The sequence below is a fragment of the Punica granatum genome, chromosome 1 (assembly GCF_007655135.1).
Source record: "Punica granatum isolate Tunisia-2019 chromosome 1, ASM765513v2, whole genome shotgun sequence".
Lineage (NCBI taxonomy): Eukaryota > Viridiplantae > Streptophyta > Magnoliopsida > Myrtales > Lythraceae > Punica > Punica granatum.
Window position 1 is genome coordinate 16,636,698 of NC_045127.1, and position 26,536 is coordinate 16,663,233.

The 26,536-nt window shown below is 40.2% G+C and overlaps 2 protein-coding genes across 2 annotated transcripts; one reads left to right on the top strand and one right to left on the bottom strand.

Annotated features, from left to right (window-relative positions):
* Positions 1-12,585: 12,585 nt before the first annotated feature.
* On the top strand, positions 12,586-13,780 carry LOC116203884. The gene is made up of 5 exons (XM_031535848.1): positions 12,586-12,609; positions 12,660-12,855; positions 12,958-12,986; positions 13,061-13,166; positions 13,420-13,780. Exons 1-5 carry the CDS (start codon positions 12,586-12,588, stop codon positions 13,512-13,514), a joined length of 450 nt encoding a protein of 149 aa, XP_031391708.1. The 3' UTR covers positions 13,515-13,780.
* A 3,055-nt stretch (positions 13,781-16,835) lies between these two features.
* On the bottom strand, positions 16,836-19,949 carry LOC116192901 (protein POLYCHOME-like). The gene is made up of 3 exons (XM_031521600.1): positions 19,526-19,949; positions 19,028-19,310; positions 16,836-17,961 (listed from the first exon to the last, which is right to left on the bottom strand). The coding sequence occupies exons 2-3, from the start codon at positions 19,307-19,309 to the stop codon at positions 17,251-17,253; spliced, it is 993 nt and encodes a 330-aa protein (XP_031377460.1). The 5' UTR covers position 19,310; positions 19,526-19,949; the 3' UTR covers positions 16,836-17,250.
* Between the last annotated feature and the right edge of the window lie 6,587 nt (positions 19,950-26,536).

Below are 26,536 nucleotides of genomic sequence, written 5' to 3' on the forward strand. Positions count from 1 at the left end.
GCCCGGGGCTTATTTGAAGCGCACTAGAAAATTCAGGACTGGTTTGGAAAAAATAAGAAGTGTCGCAAGGACTAAAATGAATCAGATCAGAAAGTATGTAAAACCGGGTTCAAAGCAAACCCAAGAGTCTCTACGATCCACAAACACTCAATTCACATTATCACAATATTAACGAAAACGATATATGAATATGAGGTCCTACACATGCCACTAAGTCGAGAATTTACCTAATTTAGGTTGAGAAAGGCGATTCGGGTCTGTGGGGAAGTGAGTCGGGTCGTGGCAGACCCGACTGGTGCAAGTGACGCCTAGAAGGGAGGGAAGCTGGTGCGAACGACTCGGGCTGCCTCTCCGAGTTGACAAGGGATCTCTGGGCTCTCCGAAGGCTTGCGATAAGTGTCGAGGATGGTTCCCGATGGCCGACTATCTGTGCTAAACCGGAAAAATACGAACAAACCCGATTAGAACAAATGAACCGAGAGAAAGAGAGAGAGGGTCTGGGCGGCTCCGGTGATTTGCGCGTGGACTCCTGGCTCCTGGAGCCTCCGGTGACCTGCTAAACGTGGCTTAGGAGCTGTCAGGGACCAGGCTAACCTGCACGATCGAGGAGGGCCGAAAAAAAAAAACGGGGTCAAATTCAAAACCGAGGGAGGAAGGACGGGTCCGTGTGTTTTTTGATGAGCTGATTTCGGAGTCAAGAGGGCAAGGATCCCAGCATCAGTGGAGGCGTGAGCTGAGGGTGTGAAAGAGGAGAGCTCAAGGTCCTTTTTCGGGAGGAGCTGAAGGCTTTTTTTAAAGGTTGCGGCTAGGGTTTTCTTATTTTTGAGGTAGAGCCGACGAGAGAGAAAGAGGGGGGGAAAGCTAGGGTTTTTTTTTTCGGGGCAGTCGAGGGAAATCCGGTCAAGGAGAGGAGAATCAGCTGGAAGTTTCCTTCTAGGGTTAGGGGAAAAAGGGAGCCGTGGGGAAGAAGGAAAGAAAAAAGAAAAAAAAATGAAAGAAGGAATAAGAGGAAGGTGGAAGAGAATGGGCGGGAAAAAGGGTAGGAAAAGTCAAACGACCAGTTTTTTTTTTTTCAAATTTAACGTGCGTAGAGATTAAAATTCTCGTCTTTGCAATTGAATGTCGAAAAGACGATCCGGGATTCTCATTGTGTTCAGAAAAATTCATGGATCAATATCGTGCAATAAATTATTTTCCGGCCTCGAGTTTTGATCCCGAATTTGAAAATTGGCGTTGACAGGCGTGAAATTCAAGGACTACCGGTGGAGTATTTTTTTCGAAAAAGATGGCAAATTCACATTAAATAGAGAAAATATCCTATTTCCGAAAATTGTGAGTGCTCGAGCAATTAATCGGAAATACTTCCCTCATACGAGCGATGAAATGACGATTTTGCCCCTTTGGAGCCGGTGGACCGAAATTGGGTGTTGACACCCATCATTGGAGAACCATAAGTGGGGAAATGTGTAGGTATACCATAAGCAGGACCCATAAAGCTGCTCACAAAAGGGGCCGTGCCCTGGCCGTCGTTAGGGCCTTGGCCATTGTAAGGCCCCACATACCCAGGACCTGGGTAAGGCTTATAAACGAGCCCTTCAGAAGGGGACACCACAGGAATCAGCCACTGATGCTTGGGAGGCGGTTGTTGATGGTAGGCCCAAAACCCCATTTTGCTATTATCCGTTGCCACAGGAATGGAATGCATGTCCCCCATATGAGGCCGACGGTTTCCTAATACTGAGGACAAGCATTTCTTTGAGACCCCATTTTCTGCCGACTGTTCAATCCTGTGGGCCTGCTTCTCAGACTCCTCTCTGTGCTCGGGATTTTGTATTGGAGGTTGTATTATTTTGATGGTGAACTTATTCTGTGAAGGAACCTTGAGAGAAACGTCTTCTTCAAGCAGAAGATGAGGCGATTCAGCAATCAATCGCTGAACCTGTGTAAAACATAACGTTGTAATTAAAGGAAACAAGATAATATTTCTTTTGGCTCGCAGAAACTAAGAAAGTTGCTTACCCTTATCAGTCTATGCAACTCGAACACTTGAACTGCAAACACCCTTTGCTGACTGGAAAAGGATTAGCCAAATCAAAAACAAGAGATCGGATTTTTAATTTTGACAAGAACATAATCAAAATGAAATTGCAGACACTTGCGGAAGTTTATGTTTGTGCGATGAGTCGAGAAATCCCGACATGCATCATTAAATTAAAGAGATAACATAATGACAACGACTAAAGGTACAGATTATGTACTTGACGATTATAAGAAACCATAAAAACAAAAAAGAGGAAAAATTATACTGAAGGTTTTTATGAGGTGGAAAATTGCAGCTGCAAACTAAAAGGAAAGACCAGTAATTGATTCAAGACCTTCCAAACTGTTTATGAAACCCCAAAAGCTAAGATATATAGAAGGTACTCGATAACACCACCTCTCAATGAAAAAGCATAGATATGCACAGAGACCCAATTTGAGAGCGCAATGAACGACAAATCATTTACAACCTCATGCCCACCTTGCAGGAAAAGCGCTCTCAAGTAGGATTGTCCGTCATATGCCTTGGTATCAGAAAATCCACCCATGAAAATGCTACCGAGGACCTTGGAAAACAGATATAATCGTGCCACGTGGGCACCCTGAGCAAAAGAGTCTATATAGTAAGTGACCCATCTTATAGACTAGACAGCTTCAACTGAACAAGGAAGGAAAAGAGAGAGACAGAGAGAGCCCCTATACAAGCCCAACCTCAGAATAAGACATTAACCGAAAAAACAAAGAGCTCCCAGCTTTGGTGAGGGGATATAACTATTTTTAGTGAGAAAGTAAACCTGGAAAAATGGGATCCTCAAACATTTGATAAGGATTGCATACAAAACACCGAAAAGTTTCATTTTTGCTTTTTCATGCAGATGATAATAATGAATTGCAAAAACAAATTACCCAGTAAATCAAGAGGACATATGCATAAAAAATCTTTTCTCATCTTTTTATTGAAATGATGTCTTTTTAAGCACAAATTAACTGTTACTTGCAAAGCATCTGATTCTCTGATAAAAGTGCCATGGCGTGGAGAAAAAGATACTTACTATATAGACTTCCAGAATTGATTTTGACCTATAATCCCAACAACATTATCAGGAGAGATATCTAATCCTAACACAGAGTAGATCATCGAATCTTCAAAGACACCATTGCCTCTTTTTCTGACACCCATGAGCTGTGACCCCCTTGTCCTCTCTCCAGAGAGGTTGCAGTGATCATCATTATCCTCACTATGAATTCCGGAATGCTCTCCCACGAGAGAGCCATTCTTTTGTCTTGAACCAATTCCTTTCTCGGTGTCCACCAAAGGCTCATCTTGTAATATGTTAGAATTGGCTGTGTGCTGATCTTGAGCTTCCGGAATTTGAGGTCCCGTTTGGATAATGGGTTAAAATCACCATAATTTTAACTTTAACTTTAACTCTACACTACACAACAAAACACACATTTGAAAAGTCAAACTGGTGGGTCTCATATCTTATTCAAACACACAATCTCATTATACACAATTATCTACTACATCCATTCATTTTATTTATTACCGACTTCATCTTGTTTCCGCTTGCCATATTGCATCTGCAATACGGTTACGTAATGCATCCATTTTCCTGCTTCTCATGTTTACGTCAACCCGATCTCCAATTAGATGAGGAGGATTTCGGAATTCATCGTAATATTGCCATGCATTTCCATGCTCTGCGAATAATCTGTCGTGATAATTATTAAGGCGAATGAAATTATGTAATACGAAGCATGCAAGAGTAATTTGTCCTTGGCAAACCGGGCCGTAATTTGACATTGACCGCAGTATGGCAAATCTGCTCTTCAGAACCCAAAAACACCGCTCGATAACATTACGAACAGATGCATGCCGCTGATTGAATAACTCTTTCTCCGTCGTTGGTGGTGTGTCGTCATTAAAGTCACTGCGGTGGTACCTCTGCCCTTTGTAAGGAGCCATATAACCGGGAATATTGGGGTATCCCGCATCAACTACATAATATTGTTCTGCAATATTATAAATATAGATCTAATATATAAGAGTTGTAAAATGTAATTATGGAAATACATACGCGATTGACAAGAAAACATGCGATATGAGTAAGAACTTACCACCATATGGAGCGGGGAATGTCTGCAATGTAGCGGCATTGGACAAAATTCTCGAGTCGTGAGCCAAACCCTCCCATCCAGTCACGACATGTGTGAACATCATGTCATGCGAACAAGTGGCGAGAACATTTTGCGTAATCTCGTTATTTCGATCGCGATACGGGCCTCTCACTAATGAAGGAACAAAGCCGCCACGTGTGTTCCATCGATTGCTCCAATGCAATTCTACGAGAATAATGGAAAGAATATGAATTACAAATTAATTGGAAAACTTAACTGCCAAATTAATATCTCAGATGTATGAAAAATACATTAAAGAATGGGTACCATTTTCGGCATCTCTGAATTTCAGGCTGCACGTCAACGTTGCTCCGTCTTATGTACGTTGGTGACAATGAATGAATTCCTCTAACTATTACCTTAATGAGTCGTGACACCGTCTCCTTAGAATGCTGAAAGCGTTCGGCAACCGCAGACAATCGCGTACTATGTGCAACAACCATTAAGAACATGCCGACCATTTCCTCGACGGTTGTACCTTTCCTGGTGTTTCTGATTCCACAATTTTCCCTTAGCGTATCGCACAAGTTATGAAATACGTGAGGGTTAATCCTGAAATTCTCGAAACACCTTGTGTCATTGGCAAGAACTTCCTCTATGTAATGTCTACCTTGTAGCGTTGAGGTTCTACAAGGAATGTTGCGCGGGACATGTTGTTCAGCCGCTGCATTCTCAAGCGCCAGATAAATCCACGTAAGCTCATTGTCGTAATCTTCTTCATAACTTGGTTGAGTTTTATTTCGCCGTGAATTACCATGTCTTGGCATCGTGCATTCCCTTTTGCTCAGCAAACTATAGTGACAAACAATATGGCATCAACTACGTAATTTGGATTTATAAGGTGAAACGAAACAAGTTTCAAACACTGTATACGAATGCAAGACCAGTGCACAAACAAAATAGACAAATAGCACAGCATTCACATATAATCAAGGCAAACAATCAAAGCAACGTACTTGCACACACAACAAATATAAAAGGGAAGTGTTTAGTTCATGTCATAGCATTTAACCGATACGAAATTATGACAGAGTAGAGGATGCATCATGCCTGCTCAAGGGGCAACAAGGCGACGAACCCATGGAAGCCTTGCTTCATCGAGAAAGCACATGAACATACACCTTGTCTGCTCATCCTTGGATAGACAGTCACTGGCCACGAGGTACTCTTCAATGGACAGTTGTGGACGCAAATCATTCAGTACAGCCATCGACTCCTCGATAGAACCCGCAGCTGGTTTCTCGGGGCTCGTCACAGATTTACTTCTCCTCGATGTCGGAGGGGTACAATTTCTCTCCTTCTCCCTCCTGCTCATATTGCACTTCAACATGTCGAGGCACTCCTGCAATCGGGAGTCATTGTTGGAACTCCTTCTACGCACTTGACGACGGGACGCTGTAACAACAGGTTCGGTAACCTCATGGACCGAGTCATCACTATCGCCGGAGCCCTCTTCAAGATTGACTGGTTCTTTTCCCCGACTTGTCGCTGCTGCTAGGAAGTCCTCTTCCATGCGTGCATAAGTTGCTGGGCTCTTTGGTGGTTCTGCAGACGAAATACGTAACGCACCTGTTGTTGTCTTAGATCTGAACAACTCATTTAATGAGTTGTAATGCTTGCAGCCTTTGGCTTGGAAACTCTTGTACCCACTGTTTTTCTGCATGTAAATAAAAATGAACAGTTGCGCAGTAACAACTTATAATGAAAACATACAAATTGGAAAGAGCAAGAAACACAGGTTATTATTACTATACCTTAATAAATTTGTCCCACACATCAGCACTCGCCTTTACGGTGTTGGTTGTCTCATCCCACCGACACTAGTGTGCGAAACAAGCTCAGTGAACTGCATGTATTAGGTCCGCAGCCTGCGAAGCTTCTGCTGCAACTTCTTGCTGCCGAGAGTGGTGCCTGGAAATTGCTCTTCCAGCTCCTTATTCATTTGTTCCCAATCCTTTCCTTTCCAAGATGTAGTATGCGTCCTTGTGAACTTCTCGAGCAACACGTCAATGAATGCACTCTCCAATGCATCTGTCCACTCAAGTATGCCATCACCCTTGGGGGCCATCTCTTTCTAAATGTTGCAGCAAAAACTTACAAATCCACGCACGTAACTACCATTATGAAACCACGAACTGATCAACGCAAATATCAGTCCAATGCAGTACAGATCAGATTCACACGCAGCTTGCCAAGAAGGGAGTCCACAACGGTAAAGCAGCAAAGTCGTGATAATCGCAGTATGGCAAATGCAAATACATAACGGTACCTAAGTCTAGGATAAGCGAAACACAGCTGCCAAGAAACACAGGTCATACTGTACTACTCATACAACAAGCGAAGTGAAATCGGAGTACAACAAAAAACAAACGAACTGAACCATCCGAGAGACAAGTTTCGATCAAACACAATATCAGTCCAATTCAGCGAACACAAGGAGTACATATCAGCGAAACACAGCTGCCAAGAAACACAGGTCATACTGTACTGCTCATACAACAAGCGAAGTGAAATCGGAGTACAACAAAAAACAAACAAACTGAACAATCCGAGAGACAAGTTTCGATCAAACACAATATCAGTCCAATTCAGCGAACACAAGGAGTACATATCAGCGAAACACAGCTGCCAAGAAACACAGGTCATATTGTACTGCTCATACAACACGCGAAGTGAAATCGGAGTACAACAAAAAACAAACGAATTGAACCATCCGAGAGTTACAACAAGTTTCGATCAAACAATTTCTCACATACATTTCATCGAACAAATGCAGTACAGATCAGCGAAACACAGCTGCCAAGAAACCAAACGTTCATATTGTACTGCTCATATAAAAGCGAAGTGAAATAGGAGTATAACAAAAAACAAACGAACAGAACCATTCCTAAGTTATAACAAGTTTCGATCAAACACTTTCTCACATACATTTCATCGAACAACTAATGTACATATCAGATTGTGTTCTGTGTTAAGCAACCAACGGCGGTAATAAACACAAAGTGACATGAAATTGGTCCAACAAATTCACCAAACAAATGCAATACAGAACACAATCCAACGGAAATTAAAAAAAAATCGAAGAATGCTTCGACCCTCAGTAACGGCATTGACATTCTCGAAACCCTAACCAGGAATTCAACGATACAATTCAAATTGGACATGAAATAGGTCGCAGAAATTACCTATAATGTCGATGTGGAAGTTGGAAGTGAGCTCAGGCACTTCTTAAGAAGAGAAAGAACTGGTAGGGGACCGGCTTTGTTCGTAATATTGGAACTGATGCACTGCCGACACGATGCTTCAGAGGTATGTGTAGTGGCTACTCTTTCTCGCAGAGGACAAGCAGGGTAGAACAGATTCGACTCGTTAACCTTGAGATGTCAAGCAGAGGAGGAAGAATGATGGGGGGCCGGCGTTGTGTCGCAGGGGAAGAAGACGATTGCAAAGGGGGCAGGGGGGGGGCGGTCCTCCGTCTTTTGCCAAGAACCCTGAAAGTCAAGGGGACAAATGAAGGGGGCCCACAACGGTAATAAAGCCCTTTTGTCTTCTTCCTCGGTTAAAATCAAAGTTAAAATTTCGTGACTTTAACTCCGAATCCAAACGGCCCGTGAGAATCGTTCAAATATGTTGATCGCTATCAGGAGAAAAGATCTATAAGAAATCATATTAATCTAAATTTCGGGGATATACATTTTTCTATGCTTGTTAGGTCAAAAGGCTTACACTCTTGCTACCAGATATAAGTATTACAATGAACACGTTGGAATCAGACAATATATATCGGTACGCTCATTCCTCTCGCTCCTTCCGCTATCTTCTAGACTTTTACGAATATTTACTAGAGGATCTTCTTCATGAAAGACCCATACCTTGTCTCAATTCCCTATTAGAAGCACTCAGGGTCTTCACAGAATGATTGGAAATACTCCTACTAGTCCCACTTTAACCTATACCAAGACCGGTCTTCAAGTGAACATATACCGGCACCGCAAAGTCTTCTTCGACCCGAGCCCTCTTTCTTGCCTTGACTTGCGAGGTTGAAGCACTGGTGTTTGCTGCATCAAATTTATGCACACTAAACTTCTTGGAGATATGAGTGGGTGCTGAAAGAGGCAAGCGAATCGGGTAAAGAGCATGCCTGTCACATCCACTTCCCTACAGCAGATATTCCAGACCAAGAATTTATATTACCATTCTACAAAAGGAAACTCTCATTGGCAAAGAAACCACCTTTTAGCGTTTGTGCCAGTACTTATTGGGTGCAAGCAAAACGGGAACTGGCCCTAGAAGAATCACTTCGACAAGACCCAGAGTTCAACTGTGTCAATGCAAACCCCATCCCAAATCCTAGGCTCATAGAACCCGTAGTACCTAATTAGCTTTATTTGGTTACATAAAACTCTCTGATACCAACCTCAAACCTTGACAAGATCAACACTTCCCCATTATCTTATATCCCCCGGATTTGTAAATTCCCCTTATTAGTTAGTCCTTTAACTCCATGAATCATATACTACACCCTCACTTTATTCATTTTCCATGAAGTTCTCTCAATCTAATATCTAACCTCATGCATTCACCGACAATTGTCTATTCAATACACCAACACCTCTCCCTCTCCCCACCTCTTAACCCGGGCTGACCCCTCCCAATCATCGCCTGCACAGCACAATCATGACCGTAGCATGCGCATGAATTAGCAACAACGCGTCTCAGAGTTGACAACTATTAACACAATGGGATACCAGCGCATTTAACTCGGAATTGACATAATCGGACCCTTCTTGATAAAGGAATTACCCATCTACACATCCATAAAATTTTCCATCTATACGAATCCGAGCCACACATGAGACATATCAAGATTCAATCAAGCAACCCTAATTGCCTCTCACTGACATGCCATGAGGATCGTCAACCGCAATAATATGACATAAACTGTAACATGCTCAAACAAGACAAGTCCACATATATAATTGACGAACCAATCAGAGAAAGATTTTCACCTGACTCGATGAAGCAGAGGGGACTAAATTGTTAGCTGGGTTGTTGCTCAGAGGCAGCAACTGAGGATTAAACTTCTGGGACGGAATGCTGAGCTGCTCATATAAGGCCATCTTGTTCCTCAGAGGCGCTCTGGGCCCACCTTTCTCTGCAGCGTCCTTGACATGTAACCTCGGGAACATAGGCCCCATTAAGGCAATCTGCTCATCGTGTTCTTTACCTCTCTTCATCATCTCAAACCCCACCACATGACAGCCCAACTCGATAAAAGAATATTCTATCGAGGTCAGACTCGTAGAGACATCCCATGAAGCAAACCTTCAGTATCCAATCACACCATAAACTGAACTGCACTATGCCATCAGAGCAGAACCTGAGATGACCAAATTTTCAGATTTTTACTGGTACAAGAAGGGCTTCTGCGCGAAATCACCATCAAAGTCAATCCCACGAATTTCACGCACTTCCCTGCCAAATTCAGCAAACCGAGAAGTTTAGGATCATATTACAGGATATATCACAGATATATTGCCAAGATTAGCCATAAATATATATGATACAATATATCTCCGCTAATCTTGGCAATATATCTGTGATATATCCTGTAATAGAAGTTAAAATTTTTATTATTCTGAACCTGTACATATAGTGCTGGTGTACAAAGTAAAAGAAGAAAGATATATCTATTGCCTAATATACGAGTAACTAATAAGGCTAGCCATAAATATATATGATACAATATATCTCCGCTAATCTTGCAATATATCTGTGATATATCTTGTAATACTCCCCCTTAAGTTGAAGTATGAGGATCTCGAATGCCCAACTTGCCCAAGAGAAAGCGGAAACGATCTCGCCCTAAAGCCTTCGTAAAAATATCCGCAAGCTGTAGCCTTGTCGAATCATGCGAAGTCTTAATCATGCAAGACCGAATGTGTTCACGAACAAAATGACAGTCTATCTCAATATGTTTCGTTCGCTCGTGAAACACCGGGTTAGCTGCAATATGTAGAGCAGCCTGATTGTCACAAAATAGCCGAGTAGGTTCACTATAATTAATCCCAAGAGAATGGAGCAGACTACGGAACCATAGGACCTCAGTGACTGCTCTTGCCATGGCTCGATATTCCGCTTCAGCTGAAGAACGAGAAACTGTGGACTGCTTCTTTGTCTTCCAGGAAATAGGACACCCTAACAAAATATCTTGTGATCGAGCGACGCGTCATTGGACAACTAGCCCAATTTGAATCACAATAGACTTCAACTTCCAATGACCTTGGCCGTAGAAAATCCCTCGTCCTGGAGACTGCTTTAAATAACGAAGTACCCGCATCGCGGCATCCCAATGTTCTTGACGTGGATTAACCGCTGTATCCCGAGAAGACGTAGGTTCCACCTCCGAATCCAAAGCACTTACATATGCAAAATATCGATTAGATGCACCAGAATACGATAAATATTGTTGAATAGAATGAACCATACCTAAGGATTTTGACGGAGTAGGTGAATCGAGGGGGTGTGTAAGGCGGTGTGGATACGAACGTCAAAATCTTTCAAATACTTGGGTGCGGTCTTAACTCAATCAGAACGTCGTAATGTTTGCTCCGCAGTCTCCATTTCAACACGTGATCTATTAGGAAGATCTAGACCTTCCACTTCTTCTGTCAATGATTCATCATCTCTTCCAGACTGCCCATCAGTAAGATTGGTATGTTCCAGTTCGTTACTCGCCTCCCTTTTACTACCCATTGGGCCTAAAGGATTTGAAAGCCCATTTTCTCCTTCTCCTCCAGTCGGATCGTCAAGTCTCGACTCCCCCTGACTCCTTATCCGACATACATGTCTCTTAGTGTCCGTAAAGAAACGAACCTGACATGTATCTTCATTGCCCGCATTATTCATTTGCAGAAAAAGGAAATTCTCTCTCGCAAAAACGAACATCTCGAGCCACAAATTTCTCGTTTTTCTCAAGGTCATAAACTCTCCAACCCTTCTTACTGTACGGATAACCAACAAACATGCACCGACAGGAACGAGGTTTGAACTTATCCTTGTCCCTCGATCTATCATGAGCGTAACATAAGCATCCAAATACCTTCAAATTAGAATATCCAAGCGACTTTCCAAACAAAACTTCGTATGAGCTCTTACCTCCCAAAATTTGTGTGGGAGTCAGATTAATCAGATGCGCCGCCGTGGTGACACATTCTCCCCAGAACTCAGTCGGAAGTCCTGCCTGAAAAAGTAGTGATCGTGCAACATTCAATATGTGCCTATACTTCCTCTCCACACGTCCATTTTGTTGGGGCGTGTCCGTGCACGATGTTTGGTGAATAATTCCCTTCATGGAAAAATAATTCTGCAGATCCCGCGAAATAAATTCCTTCCCATTATCACTTCATACTATTTTCACAGTGCGATCAAACTGATTCTTCACCAATTTGCAGAAATTAATAAGATGGCATTGTGTTTCCGATTTCTCCTGTAATAAATATAACCAAATTGCACGACTATAATCATCCACAATCGTCAAAAAATAACGAGCCCCAGAAATAGACGCCATCTTATAAGGTCCCCATAAATCACAGTGGATTAATTGAAATGGAAAGACAGCTTTATTAATACTTAAATCAAAACTTGACCGAATTTGTTTAGCTCTGAGGCCAATATCGCACTCCTTATTTGTAGCTGTATTTAATTCTAAATTGATACCATTAATCTTGATTTGTCGTGAGGGATGCCCAAGTCGCATATGCCACAAATCATCATTCTCATCACTGATGACACGATTAGCCTGTTCCCAGATACCCACACGCCGAAGATAGTACACACCCCCTTGAAACTCACCCACTCCAATCGTCCTCCTTGTGGTGTGGTCCTCTATTAGACAAAAATCGGTGTAAAATATCACACAGCAATCCAAATCTCTAGATAGCTGGATGCAGAGATAAGATTACAATTAAATTTCGGAACCAACAAAACGTCCGAGAGAATAAGAGGGCCAATATGTATTCTTCCAGTTCTGCTAGCATTAGAAATTCCTCCATTCGGTATGTGAATTTTCGGCCTCTTGGTAAGCGGTCGTGACTCGACAAATAAATCTGCACGTCCTGTCATATGCCTAGAGGCTCCACTATCAATTATCCAATCATGCCCAAAATTTACCGAAATAAAATTTTTACCAGTATTGGGATGCATATTATCATCATCAGGACCAAGAAAATCAAGTAACTTATGGAACGCCGAATCCGGAAGTTTGGAAAGTCTATTCAGCCCGCTGTTACTGGGCTGCCCTTGATGGGCTTGCAGCCCGCTAATCTGATTCGGGCCCAGGCTTGATTGCCCCAATTGGGCATGATGGGCCTGAAGCCCACCGAACTGGTTCTGGCCCAGTCCACCTCCACGCTGCAGCCCACTGAATTGATTCGGAGCTCCCCCTGTCGTCCCTCCTGTTCTTCTTCCCGAAAACCCTAACTTTCCCTTCTCCTTCGTGGCCTTCGACTCCCAGTTCGCCGGGTAGCCGTGTAGCAGCCAGCAGGAGCTCTTCAAGTGACCGGGACGACCACAGTGGTAGCACGCCTTGGTTCCAGTCCCGCTCATTCCTCCTCTGCCTCCTCCCTGTCCTCCGTAAGCCAGATTGCCGCCCCTTGTAATTCTGATTTTATTCCTACTGCTCTGCTAAGAAACACCGCTCCATCCACCATTCCAACCTTGTTCTTGGTTGTCAAGGTTGTCATCATGGCTCTCGACCATGTAAGGTAATTCGAGCCATTCAATTTGCAGATAATCAAACTTACTCCGGTATAATCTGATGGATTAACAGCAAAAACAGATGACTGGTCAACTCCGACAGCCTCAATGCTGCCCTTTCCCAACGATTCTTCACCTTTCTCCATCTCTACCAACACTCACAAGCGACAACAGTTACCCTAGACAAGGTATAACCCGAACCCAGAACTGTAGTGCTCTGATGCCATGATAATTTGTCAAATTAAAAGTTCAAATTTTTTATTATTCTGAACCTGTACATATAGTGCTGGTGTACAAAGTAAAAGAAGAAAGATATATCTTTTGCCTAATTTACAAGTAACTAATAAGGCTAGCCATAAATATATATGATACAATATATCTCCGCTAATCTTGGCAATATATCTGTGATATATCCTGTAATAGATCAAAACCCACATGCAGAAAAGAAATTCGGAGCCGACCCGAATGATGAAAATGCTTCCTCTGCCTCAGAAAATGCGGGGTATCTTTCAGCTGAAAGATGTGAAATTGGGTGAGGGAGGGACCAGAGAGGAGGAGGAGAACATATTCGACCGAGGAAGGGAAAAAAGCAGGGAACTTTGCTTTGCTTTGGCTTTGGCTTTGGCTTTGGTGTGCTCTACCGTCTGCTCTACTTTCGCTTACTTGGATCTCCCTAAAAAGATCATCTTTTCTTCTTCCTCCCTTTGTGACAAAGTGCAGGACGAGCGTTAAAAATTTGGATAAATTTAGACAACACCATTATAATTAGTAAAATGATCATCGATACGTACTCTTTTAAAAATTAATCACACACCATTACTCCTTTCGCTCACGTGACATTATAAGAATATTCTCTTTGCCACTTAAAAATATGTCACGGAATTGCACAAATCGACCCATTAGTTAATTTCTTTACCGAAATTAAATTTGATCCGATTTAAGGAAAAAAAAAAAGTAAAAATCAGCAAAAAGAGAATTGATATGCGATTAATTTTAAAAAGAGAAAATGTCGGTTGATATTTTACAAATTATAATGGTTTTTACCCTAAAATTTTTGGCAGGACTACTTCGGATAGGTCTAAGAATAAAATATTTTATTAGAAAGGACAGGTTCCAATATATTAATTTAATCTAATTTAAGCTGCACAAAATTCCGTCACCTCGAAGTTGTATGAGTTTTACATGAAATTCCACCTACAAGACTAACGACTTCTAGTACACATAAAGAATTTGGCCAAGAAAAATTTTGGAAAAGTATAATATGTTCAATCGAGATGATTCGGCTCTTACAAAATAAGGGTTTTAGATTGAACCAGTTGCAACTGCAGGGTCCAATTTGAGATAATAGTGAAATTACAAGCGGCAGTTTGAAATTAACCAATTGAGTGGCCTTACTGCCTAGGTATATTTCTTCCATCAAATAATCTTATTATTAAATGTCTTGCCCTTTTGGATGAGGACCTGCTGACAACTCTAAGCGCACACTGAAAAAAGATAATTAGATTTGCAATGTCCTTTTATAGATTTGACAAATTTTTCTTTTATTTTCTTTTATGTTTTTGCCAAGTGACAAATTTTTCTTTTAAGATATACATACATATGATTCTTTTTTTTTTCTTGATAATAAACCAATGTCCATTGACGATAAAAACAAATACAATGAGAAAATGTCCAAGAAGATACATTACAGAACTCAAAAAAACAGCAAATCCACCTAGATCGTTACAAATGAAGATATAAGTAATCGAAACACATCAAAAAATCATAAATACAATTATAGAGATCAATCATATTGTTGTAGTTCGTTTTCAACTTCTTGCGACTAAACTCTATATGAATTTTATTGAAGATTGGAAAGCATAGTATAACGCAATCCATATAGAGACCGCTACACAATAAAGCTAAGCATAGAGGAGTCTTAGACCGGTACTCAACGCATGAGTCTTTCACGGATTATACCTCTAGACTAATACAATCAACCAAATCCTAAAAGTTCAATACCTTGACATTCAAATCAATTCGGTTAGATTCCTATGATCGGTTCAAACTAGTGCAATCTAACTAATATAAAACTAGCCAGACCATCAAATCATAATTACTTAGCTTCCTTAATTGGTTCAAACCAGTAAATGCCATAGGGGGTCAAAACCTACACATACTAACAAAAAGGCGAAGCCACAGAAGACCAGATTTGCAGGCGATTGGTATGATAGACTAGTCAGGAGTATAACCCTTGCAGTGGAGGGTGGGGATTCCATCGCATGGGGGAGGCGGTTGTCCACAGAGAAGAAGTCGTCGTCTAAGAGGGGACGGAGTTGGACCGAGACGGATATGCAAGGAGTACGCTGCCATTGCGCAGCAGGTCGGCTCTCGGGTCGAGGAAGTCTAATATGTCAAGTTGAGAGGCGAGTCTAGTCAACCAAGTCGATTCAACCGAGAACAGGTCCTGGCACTTCGGGTCTGGTCGAATCCTGGCAATCTGGGCCAACTTGATCAAAGGCGACGCCTCTTCAGCCACAATCGTCGATGATCGGAATCGAAGGCTTGCTTTTCTCTCCACTACAAATCTGCTCGGAGATGGAGAAGGGATGACCTCGGCGGGGAACGAGAGACTACTTCATCAGGGGACACCTCTTTGCATCGCCAAAAACGAAAAGGAGGAGGAGGAGGGTCGCTGCGACCTTTGAGACTCCTTCGAGCACACTCTCAATGTCGGATCTAAGCGCTGAGACATCTGGAAAGCCTCCTGCTCCGAGGACAACCGGTAGTGAACAGCTAAAGAGGTTGAGCCTCCGTCATGACCAAGCTAATGAAGCCCGCCATAAATGTCTCTGCGAAATGGCATCATGGACCACGACAAGCTAAGACAGTGAAGCTCATGGAGGTGCTCCGTGAAGGGCCGCCTTAACCGAAGCTGAGTCAATGAAGCTTGAAATGCCTGTCTGCCACAAGTCACCGCGACTAAGACACTGACGCCGATGACCCGGGCTGAGGCATTGAGGCGCCGTACTTCCCTTAGTTATTTGGTAGGTGTAAAGAGTTGGGAAGAGAGGTAATGAGAGAAACCACCGAGAACGGAGACAACCGATGGATATATATATATATATATATATGCTTCATTAATTTTATCGAGAATATCAAAATTTTTATATCAATTTCTATAAGCTACGCTCTTCTGTTAATTTTCTTTTAATTATTTTGCAGTAAGTAGGAGATTTAAATACATTAATTGCATTTTTTCAAATTTTTAATTTTTCTTTTTCAATATTTTTTAATTTTTCTTTCAACTATTTCTTATGCACCCAAGTAAATTTTAGTTATATAAAGATTATTATAAGTAGAAATTTTGTTCTTATCATTCTGTTCGTGAAAATTCTAGGATACCATAAAACTAAATAATTAATTTTACAACAGATAATATAGTGTAAATGGTATACGTTTTCGTCTTCGAACCAATGAGTTTTAGGTCACATTCTCGCTAATGCGCTAATGGACTATCCATGACCCTTCATTTAGCTTTTGTTATGGATGTGGAAAATCTGGCCATGAGCCTCATGCATTCCACGAGCTCAGCACGAATGCCTACAAGAAGGGGAGATCGACCTCTCCAATGCATAAAAGAGAAGGAATTCAGACCATACACCATTTGCTTTGATGCTGAGCTGAGATGTCCTGCTGAGCCCATTACACCCTCTTCCTTTCAATATATGATCTACACCCACCTAAAAATGTGCTCGTCCAATTTGAACGAAACCTGGAAGTAATACACATCAGATAATGCCCCTGATTTCATCAGCAATATGAACAGATAATTCGTCAAACATGCACCCACTGAAGCGGAATTAAGCAAATCGTCGTCGACGGAATGATGAAGAGATGCTTTTTATGTCATTCTCACTGAAACCATTGAAGGAACACAGGTAAAGACACGAGAAATGTAGCCCTTATTGTGTTATAGAGTTCCCGACCCAAACAAATGACTCGTAGGTGCTTCTACTCCTACATCATTACCTGTACAGAAAGATGTACAGAAAGAAAAATGTGACATCACCCGATGTGGCTAGTGGTTAGAGATCCTATGCCAAAGATCTTTAGTAAGTTTGCGTCACTGGGCCAAAAGTATCGATCTACCTAACGAGACCTTCCACTAGTCATTATGAGGGCAAGCAATCATCAATCAAAGAACAAAAGGTGAAAAGAGCAGAAATGCAGGATCAGCTAGAGACTGATCAAAAATGGATACAGGCACTGGCTCTTGTGTGGGGATTTTCATTAGCGCATCGAGAGCAAAATGCGGACTTTCCTCTCTCGCTCCGCCTTCTTAGCGGCCCGTGTCCTCTTAAGTTTCTTCAGCTTATCCATAACCTTCTTCTGCACAGTTTCGATTTGGTTCAGTAGCTTCTTCTGTGGAGCAAGGGACTCACAGTCGTCACTCGCAACAGGCTTGTCGGTGAGCTCAGAGACACTACCGACAGAGCACTCAGAGTTGTCACTTGCTACCGGCTGGTCAGCTGTCTCAGCCAGTATCTTCGAGACATTAACGACGGTAGGAGGGCCATTGTCGCTTGCAGCAGGCTTGTCGGTGTCCACTGATGGGCTGGGAGTAACTAGAGAAGGCTCGTGCTCGAGGGGAGCACCTGATAGCTGCAGACGACTTGCAAGGAACTTGGAGTCATCACTGGCAATGGGCTGGTCAGTGACGTCAACAGAACACTCAGAGTTGTCACTTGCCACTGGATGGTTGGCTACGTCATGCAGTATCTTCGAGACGTTACCAATGGGAGGAGGGCAGTTGTCACTTGCGAGTGGGTTGTCGGTGCCTACTGAAGGTGAAGAGCTGGGAGTAACTAGAGAAGGCTCATGCTCAAGGGGAGCACCTGACAGCTGCAAAGACGGATTGAGAGGACTTGACCCCGGCAGTAGCAGGCTATCAGCTTCATGGACTTGAGCCTCTGCAAGGCGAGCTCTTCTCCTTGCGAATGCCTGAAATTAGATCAGAACAGCTACTAAATACACATAGCTAGAGAAGAGAAATAGAATGAATTGAAAAGAATCCTCTTTCTGGGTGGGGGGAAGAAGTCCGTAAATGTTGAAATAGTTGCAACTTGTATACGACACTGATATTGTCCGAAAACTTCCTCGTTGACAGGAAAATACTGGTAGCATGAAACATCTCCACTAATGAAAATGTTTTCAAAACCATATATGTATCTTGACTATCAGAACCGGTGCATCTGAAAAATCGATGTTACTTATCAATCAAAGACAAAGAAGTATTCATCTGCAAGCATTTTTCCTCAAGCTAATATCATCAGCAAATTCCCCTCGTCAATGAGGATATTTGACAGTGACGGGCAGTAATGGGATCAAGTAGGGGAATCATCGAGCTAGAGATCACTGAACAAAAGTTAACGGAAATTCAATGGCAAGCAGCACAGGAATTCATTCATTACGCAGCAAAACCTAAGCAGTGAGGAGCAAAAATTTCAAAAGCTACAATCAAGATTCTACGTGGGGAACAGTATCAGATGCTTTCGTTAAATCAGTAGTACCATACCAAGAGAAATCGAGTAAAACCGGCCAATTCTACCAGATTGCTGATTAATGAATGAAGTCAGTGCCTCAATATCGACAAAAGCAGAATACTACTTAATAATCCGGAAGCGATCCATCCCATTAATTTAAATCGGCACCTCGATCAAAGGTTCTTCTGAATTTCCTATTTTTGACCGCGATCGACAGAGAAGGGACCAGTTCAAGTAGCTGACGAGCTCCTCCGTTTCAACGCTATCAATCACCTACCCGAAACTACAGTCCAGAGATATGGGAAATCTATCAATGAACAGGCACATACGAATCAGGCAGCAGATCAATCGAAACCGACTCAGCTTTTTCCGTATAAAACCCTAACCCAGAACCACATCTCGAGCACAGGGGATCAAAAGAGTTAAAAAAATCAAGGGAGGAAAAAAAAAAAAAAAACGGGTGTGAACGACTCTGTTGTGGCAAAGAGAGGTCTAAAAAGGTTTTTGACTTTGTATGTAATTACCCTCGAGATGAGAGTGATATCACTCAAGGGAGTCCTTAGGTACCAAGATGGCAATGTGCTACTCGGGGGACGTTCCCTTCCCCGCCCTCGAGGCACACTGGATGCTCTTGGCGATCCAACACGGAGCCATCCCCCTGCCCTCAAGAACTCCGGAGTCGTCTGCTGGATCGGAGACTCGAAGAGACTGTCCCCTTCATTCCGAGGGATACCGAGGGAACGCCTAAGGGCAAATTCGGCTGCTGGGTCTACTGGTCGCACTAGTCTGTCCCTTGACACCGACATTCTTTAGAAATTCCACCGATACACCAGGAGGAGCAGAAAGAAACATCAGAAGCTTAGAGAGAGTGAAAAACCAAGACCGGTAAATCAAGCGATGGAAACCCATGATGAAATCAAAGCAGGGAAGTGAAATGGGCAAATGGGTTCGCATGTTTGGAGTGATTCCAGCAAAAGCCAACTGAGACGACAATTGAAAAGGATCGGAGACATTTGCCTTACCTTGGCAATTTTCTGTCGGAGCTGAGGGTTGTTTCTCGGGTGCAGCTGAGATGGGTTCGTTCGTCCGGGTGATTTGTGAATCTGAATGAAATTGGAGGAGAGGACTAAGAAGAGAAGGAAGTGTTGTTTTCAAATCAAAAGTTTGGGCGGCATAATTTTGATTCGAAATTCAAAATCACTCCTTTGGGCGAGGTCCCTAATTATAATAACAATAATAATAATAATATAAAAATATATAATTATATATAGAGTTTGATGTATTCTACATTTATCGATAATTTTAAAATTACTATCTGTGTTTAAGAAAACTTATATATTTTCTTAGCTATTTGCAATAATTACAAATATATTCTCTTTTTGTTTACTTTGTCTGTTGAGTTTTATCTCAAAAGAACATAACCTTTTTCATTACAAGTATTAGAGCTCGAAAGAAAAAAAGGAGTTCGATTTTTGTCAAGTGCAAATTCTTAGAAGCTGTCCCCAAAAAAAATAATCTTAGAAACAATTTTATTATTGAAAAGCAGGAAACTGCTAGGAGTATATCTTTCGTGACAAATATTACAACTTAAAAAATATTACCCTAAAAGTCTAATAGTGTGTTTGGTTTTAGAATTAAGTTGAGTTCAGTTGAGTTTTGATTTTAATTGGGTTGTAATGATTGTATTGTTGAATTATGAGAAAAAGTGTGAAAATATAATGAATAGTTGAGGGAATTTAGCATTACAAATTAAATTGAATATAATGGAGTTGTATGTGGGTTTATGTATGGGGCTCACCTCTTTGACTTTGAATATTTGATTTTTATTGTGTAGTGAATAGAGTTAAAGTTATAGTTAAAATCTTAAAATTTAATTGCGAAACCAAATGGAGAGACTCCCGCTCTATGATATCCCCGATTGCTAATCTGACAACAAACTACTCTTTGCAAAACCAAATGAGAGAGATGAAGTGAAATTAAATAAATAAATTGTTGAGGTATGCCTCGTATTCAGATTCGAAGACCCGAAAATGATAACGAAGCTCGATCGAAGAAAAGGAAGCAATCAGCAAATCATGCCATGGCGAAAATGCTAATGTGCCACGACATGGAGTACTGGTTTCTAAAATCTATCTCATAATTTAAAAATTAACCAGAAAGACCCATGATTTATATCTAATTCCAAATCTATCATGGCATTAATTTCTCTATCAACATTTAACGGTGTTGCTGACATGCAACGTAAGTGGGTCCATCTTTGCCATTGTGGCCCTTTGCCTCGGGATAGATTTGAGAAAAAAAAATTAAAACCACGACATGATAGAATTGGAACAAGATGTATGCCATAGTCATTTTTGGTAATTTTTAAAGCATGTGATAGATTTGAGAAACCGGTGATACCATGAGATATTTGACATAATAACCTCTTTTTTTAATTTATATAATCTTCTTTCTTGAGTAAGTGTATATATTGTTATTGTTCTATATAATGAGACATATATATATATATATTTATAAATATATACTCACTCTATTTTGTATATTTACTTTTTATATATTTCTTATTGTTTTAGAATTTATTAAAGGGTAATACGCTAAATTTTTCTTTTCAATATACACGTACATACATATATGTTTAGTTTTTATGATAAATTATATATATGCTTCATTAATTTTCTCAAGAATATCAAAATTTTTATATCAATTTCTATAAGCTAGGCTAAATTTTATTAATGTCATGTTAAGTTAATTGTTTACATACATTTATCGCTTATATATAATTAAAAAATTAAAAAATAAATTCTCTTAATTATATTTAGTAAGAGATTTAGGTACATTTAATTGTATTTATTAAATATTTTTAATTGTTATTCTTTGTTTTAAAATTTTTTCCATATTCTGTTAATTTTCTTTTAATTATTTTGCAGTTAGTAGGAGATTTAGATACATTAATTGCATTTTTAAAAAATTTTAATTTTTCTTTTTCAATATTTTTTAATTTTTCTTTCAACCATTTCTTATGCACCCAAGTAAATTTTAGTTATATAAAGATTATTATAAGTAGAAATTATGTTCTTATCATTCTGTTCATGAAAATTTCAGGATACCATAAAACCAAATAATTAATTTTACAACAGATAATATAGTGTAAATGGTATACGTTTTCGTCTTCGAACCAATGAGTTTTAAGTCACATTCTCGCTAATGGACTATCCATGACCCTTCATTTAGCTTTTGTTACGGATGTGGAAAATCTGGCCATGAGCCTCATGCATTCCATGAGCTCAGCACAAATGCCTACAAGAAGGGGAGATCGACCTCTCCAATGCATAAAAGAGAGGGAATTCAGACCATACACCATTTGCTTTGATGCTGAGCTGAGATGTCCTGCCGAGCCCATTACACCCTCTTCCTTTCAATATATGATCTGCACCCACCTAAAAATGTGCTCGTCCAATTTGAACGAAACTTAGAAGTAATACACATCAGATAATGCCCCTGATTTCATCAGCAATATGAACAGATAATTCGTCAAACATGCACCCACCGAAGTGGCATTAAGCAAATCGTAGTCGACGGAATGATGAAGAGATGCTTTTTATGTCATTCTCATCGAAACCTTTGAAGGAACACAGGTAAAGACTCGAAAAATGTAGCCCTTATTGTGTTACGCAGAGTTCCCGACCCCAACAAATGACTCCTTGGTTGCTTCTGCTCCTACATCATTACATGTACAGAAAGAAAAATGTGACATCACCCGATGTGGCTAGTGGTTAGAGATCCTATGCCAAAGACCTTTTAATAGTTCAGATTCTGAGCTACATTTTCAAATCAACTGCCATCTCTAGTGCATGATCTCCAAACGCGTGCATTTTATGAGTACGCATAATCCCAAAGGTTTAAAATTATAATTATGGGCCTGGCCTAATGAATTGAAATACAGATATACAAAACATGGGCCTAGACTATATTATTTAAAAAAATGATAAAGGTCCAATACATTACGAATTACAAGGAAGAATCTGAACTACTATCATCAGAGTCTACCCATTCTCTACATATTCTCACATCTGAGGAGGCAAGAATGTCATCCACTGTGTTGGACAGACTAGCCACCATTCTATCAAAGTTCTCAGCGAGAGTCACTGTAAATCTTCGGTTTCTTTGGTAGCTATTCTCCAGCAAAGTCAAATCCTTAGACTACGTTTAGTTTGCTGGAATGGAATTGATACAGAATAGAATAGACATGAAATAAAATAAAAATTCTGATGAAAATTTTTTATTTGGTTGAAAGGAATAACAAAACTGAGAATTATAATTCCGATATTTAGTTGGTTGAAATAAGAATTGGAAATAACAGAAATAGGATAAAAAGACATAAATGCCATTCATATTAAATCTAATGGGTTTTATAGGATAAATAAATAACTTTAATAATAATTTTCATAATAAATAAAAAATAAACATTTTAAATAATTTAAAAGTAAATAATTTTTAAAAATTAATTATTTAAATTAAATTACTGAAAATTGTGCTAATTAATATAATTAATTATTTTAATTAAAAATAATAAAATTATTAATATTTAATTTTTTTATTAATAATGAATTAAAAATATTATTTTTATTAATTGTAATTATTAGAAATTACTATTTTAATAAAGTAATAAGCATAATTATCCAAAGAATTAATAAAAAAATTCTTAATAAAAACATATTCTTTCATTTTCTCTTTTTTTAAAATAAAATTTTAATATTTTATTTTAAGTAATAAGCATAATTATCCAAAGAATTAATAAAAAATTCTTAATAAAAACATATTCTCTCATTATATTAAATAATATAAAATAAAATATTAAATTTTTATTTTAAAAAAAGAGAAAATGAAAGAAGCTACTGTTCATCTTCTTCTCAAAGAAGATGAACAGTTCGTCTTCTTCGTGAGAGGTGGAGTCAAGCTGCAGGCACTCAACAACATCGCCACTTGAGCCGTATGCGGGGGATCTTGCACGGATTGGGAAAAAAATAGAAATAGATGGCCAACTACATGAAAGGTGCCTGCCTTTTTAGCGGAAGATGCAGCGATAGCAGGATTAACCAATGTTGTGCCCCCTTCCTCCAAAAGTATTCCGGCACTTGTCTCGTTGAGTGGACACAAAAGACTGCTCAAACCAGAGTACACAGCTTCTGCACTTCGATCCCGACCCCTACTCCTCTAATGGCGACCTCCGACGCCGCCTCTCGTTCCTCTCCCTCAAGCTCCAGGCCCTCCCTCTCCACCTCCGCCACGGCTACAACCTCCTCGGTCACCATAGACGAATCGACACTGGATGCGAGGGGAATCGAAGGATGATGCCGCGATTGCTCTGCTGGAGTTTCGGATGGTTCTACCGATGTCGAGTTTTAGCAGGAAATAAAGAGGTTGGCATGCATTTGTAATTAGTGAAAGAAGTTTAGGGTATTTTTGCCCTTTCGCGTTCATTTCCGAGTGGGGAAATGCTAATCCGGACAGTCTTGGGAGGCACCGTTATTCCCCATGAAAGCCGGATAACTATTCCAGATCGGAATAGTTATTCCGCATTCCCTTCAACCGAACGTCAGGATACCTATTACGTACGAAATAGGTATTCCGTTCTCTATCAAAACCTGTGAACCAAACATGCCCTTAGAGTGACGTTGACTATCTGCTGAGCCCGTTGACGTTTGTTCAAGCAAACTTGCTTCTCCTAGGCTATCTGATTCTCAGCTTTTAGGAGTTTTTCTTCTTCTTGCCTCAATTTTTGGAGCTCGAGCTCCAATTCTATAATTCTACCTCTCACATAATAGAGTTTATGCATCCTCTAGATCTCGTACTCATCTATAGACTTTAGGTTTTGATCCAAACCTGTCAGAGTTTGCTGAGACAAAGCTAGTTCCGCTGTTGCCTGCCTTTTCATGTTAGCTATATCCTTGCAGTCTACTCCTCTAGCTAAATCAGCTTTAAGGCTGTAGGCCAAGCGATGAAGCTCTTTCAACCACCTGACTACCTCGAGATGATAATCAGCATAGAACTTGGAGGCGTTCTTAAGCAACTTCTTGACCTTGCCAAATCCTGTGTAATTAGGCATGTCCACGATATTCAAAGCCCCCTGTCTAAGGAACTGAATCAGCTCCTTTAGGCCAGGAGGTATCTTCGAAGAAGTGAAAACTTCATTGGACTCCTATAAATGTGAAAAGAATGATCAAGTTTATGGTCAAGGCTATTAATGATCAAGTCCATTTGAAAAAAACATAACTGATCGATTTCCATGAGCATTTGTAGGGTATCCTGAGTTATTCCCTTTGAAGCAGTTGGAGGGCTTGTTGCAAGATTCTCCTTCCTCTCAGGAAAACAGGTTGAGGGACCTGTTTAATATATAAAAGGGGCTTGTTGGCCTCGACTCTGTATCAGCAGCTTCAGCCTCCGTGGTAGCAACCATTTCCCTAAAATTAGACCTTTTCTCCAGGTCTGTCTTGATCATTTGACCTTTAAGGGGTTGAGGAGGTGCTATCAGTGCTAACCAGTGAGTAGCCGCTAGCGGTAGCCTTGCCTGCAAACAAAATAGGAGGTTCTGCATGTAAAAGGGAACATAAAGATTAGACTAAAAGTCTTCATTACATGATTCTATCAGTCTGAGGATTATCCTTATTGAGAAAGCGGGGTGCAATGCGAAGTTCGAGGAATCATGGGCGTAATCATTTGGGAGTGAAGAAAGAAATAGTGACAAAGTGTCTTGAATCTTTGCGTGAAAATGCTTTCAATTTTCCCGTTTGTAGGAAGCATCTGTTACTATAATAAAATAATTTTCAGAGCCTCGCTACATGGCCAAATCAAGTCATTTGAGGTGTCGGGGCACTTATGTAAATTATAATGGCTTGTTTGGTTTAAAAGTATGATTTTAAAATCACACTTTAACTTAATTCTACCCATAACAAAACAAAATAACTCATACAAAGTTTAAGAGTGGGCCCTATTTATACTACTCTTTTTTTCACAACAAAACAAAATAACTCATACAAAGTCAAAGGGTGAGCCCCATACATAACCATTTATACCACTCTTTTCCAAAATCAAAATCTGATTTTAAAATCCTATTTTGAAATCAAACGCAGCATAAAAGTCTGAGGATATCGACGTAATATTGGTGGAACCTTAGAACGACAGCGTCGCTTTTGACATAGCAAATAAATTCAAATTATGAATGTGTGATTAATCAGAATTTGGACGTACCTGTGCATGGCGGTGCATGATTCAGATCCTGTGACTATCTCTTAGAATTTGAGTAGTGACGATGTTGTATTCCAATCTCAACTGTCTCAGAGTCTAAGCAGTCACAACATCGTTTCTGAGTCTCAATTACTAGGCAGTTACAGATCAAGAAGATGAAGATATTCCAAGGTGGACTAGGTCAAAATTTTGAATAATTATCACGTGTGAATAAGAACAATTAAAGGAAATTGGATAACTAGGAACACACATTTTCAAAGAATCAGAGATGAGATTTGTAATCGTCATGGTGGGAGGAAAATCTATAAATACCAGAAGATCTAGCATGATAGAAAAATAACTCATTCAACAGACAAAATCTCCGCAGATTTCATAACTCCGACGAGCTTTTATCCTTAAGAGTATGAGTAATTTAGATATCCTGAGCTTGTAGCGGTAGGGTGATCCCTTCAACGATTCAAGTTCACAAGCCTTTGAAGGTAAGATCATATCCTCAGCGACACAGTCATGACTCCATCAGCTTGTTGACAAAATGTCTCGTCCTCATCCCATGGCTATTCGCTCAGAGCGTCTCGACATGATGCATTCCTTTTACTTCATCTACAGCTGACCTTACACCTAAGTTTGGAGCCTAAACTACTTGCCTCGATGGAAAGTAGAGTAAGTCATCCTCTGTAATTTTGGTTTGAGTTGTTTATCCCTCTCCCTTTATGTTGTAATTCAAACATTGTATACATTTTCTGCGTTTAATAAAGTATTTTTCCTCATTGATTATCTACTTATTGATT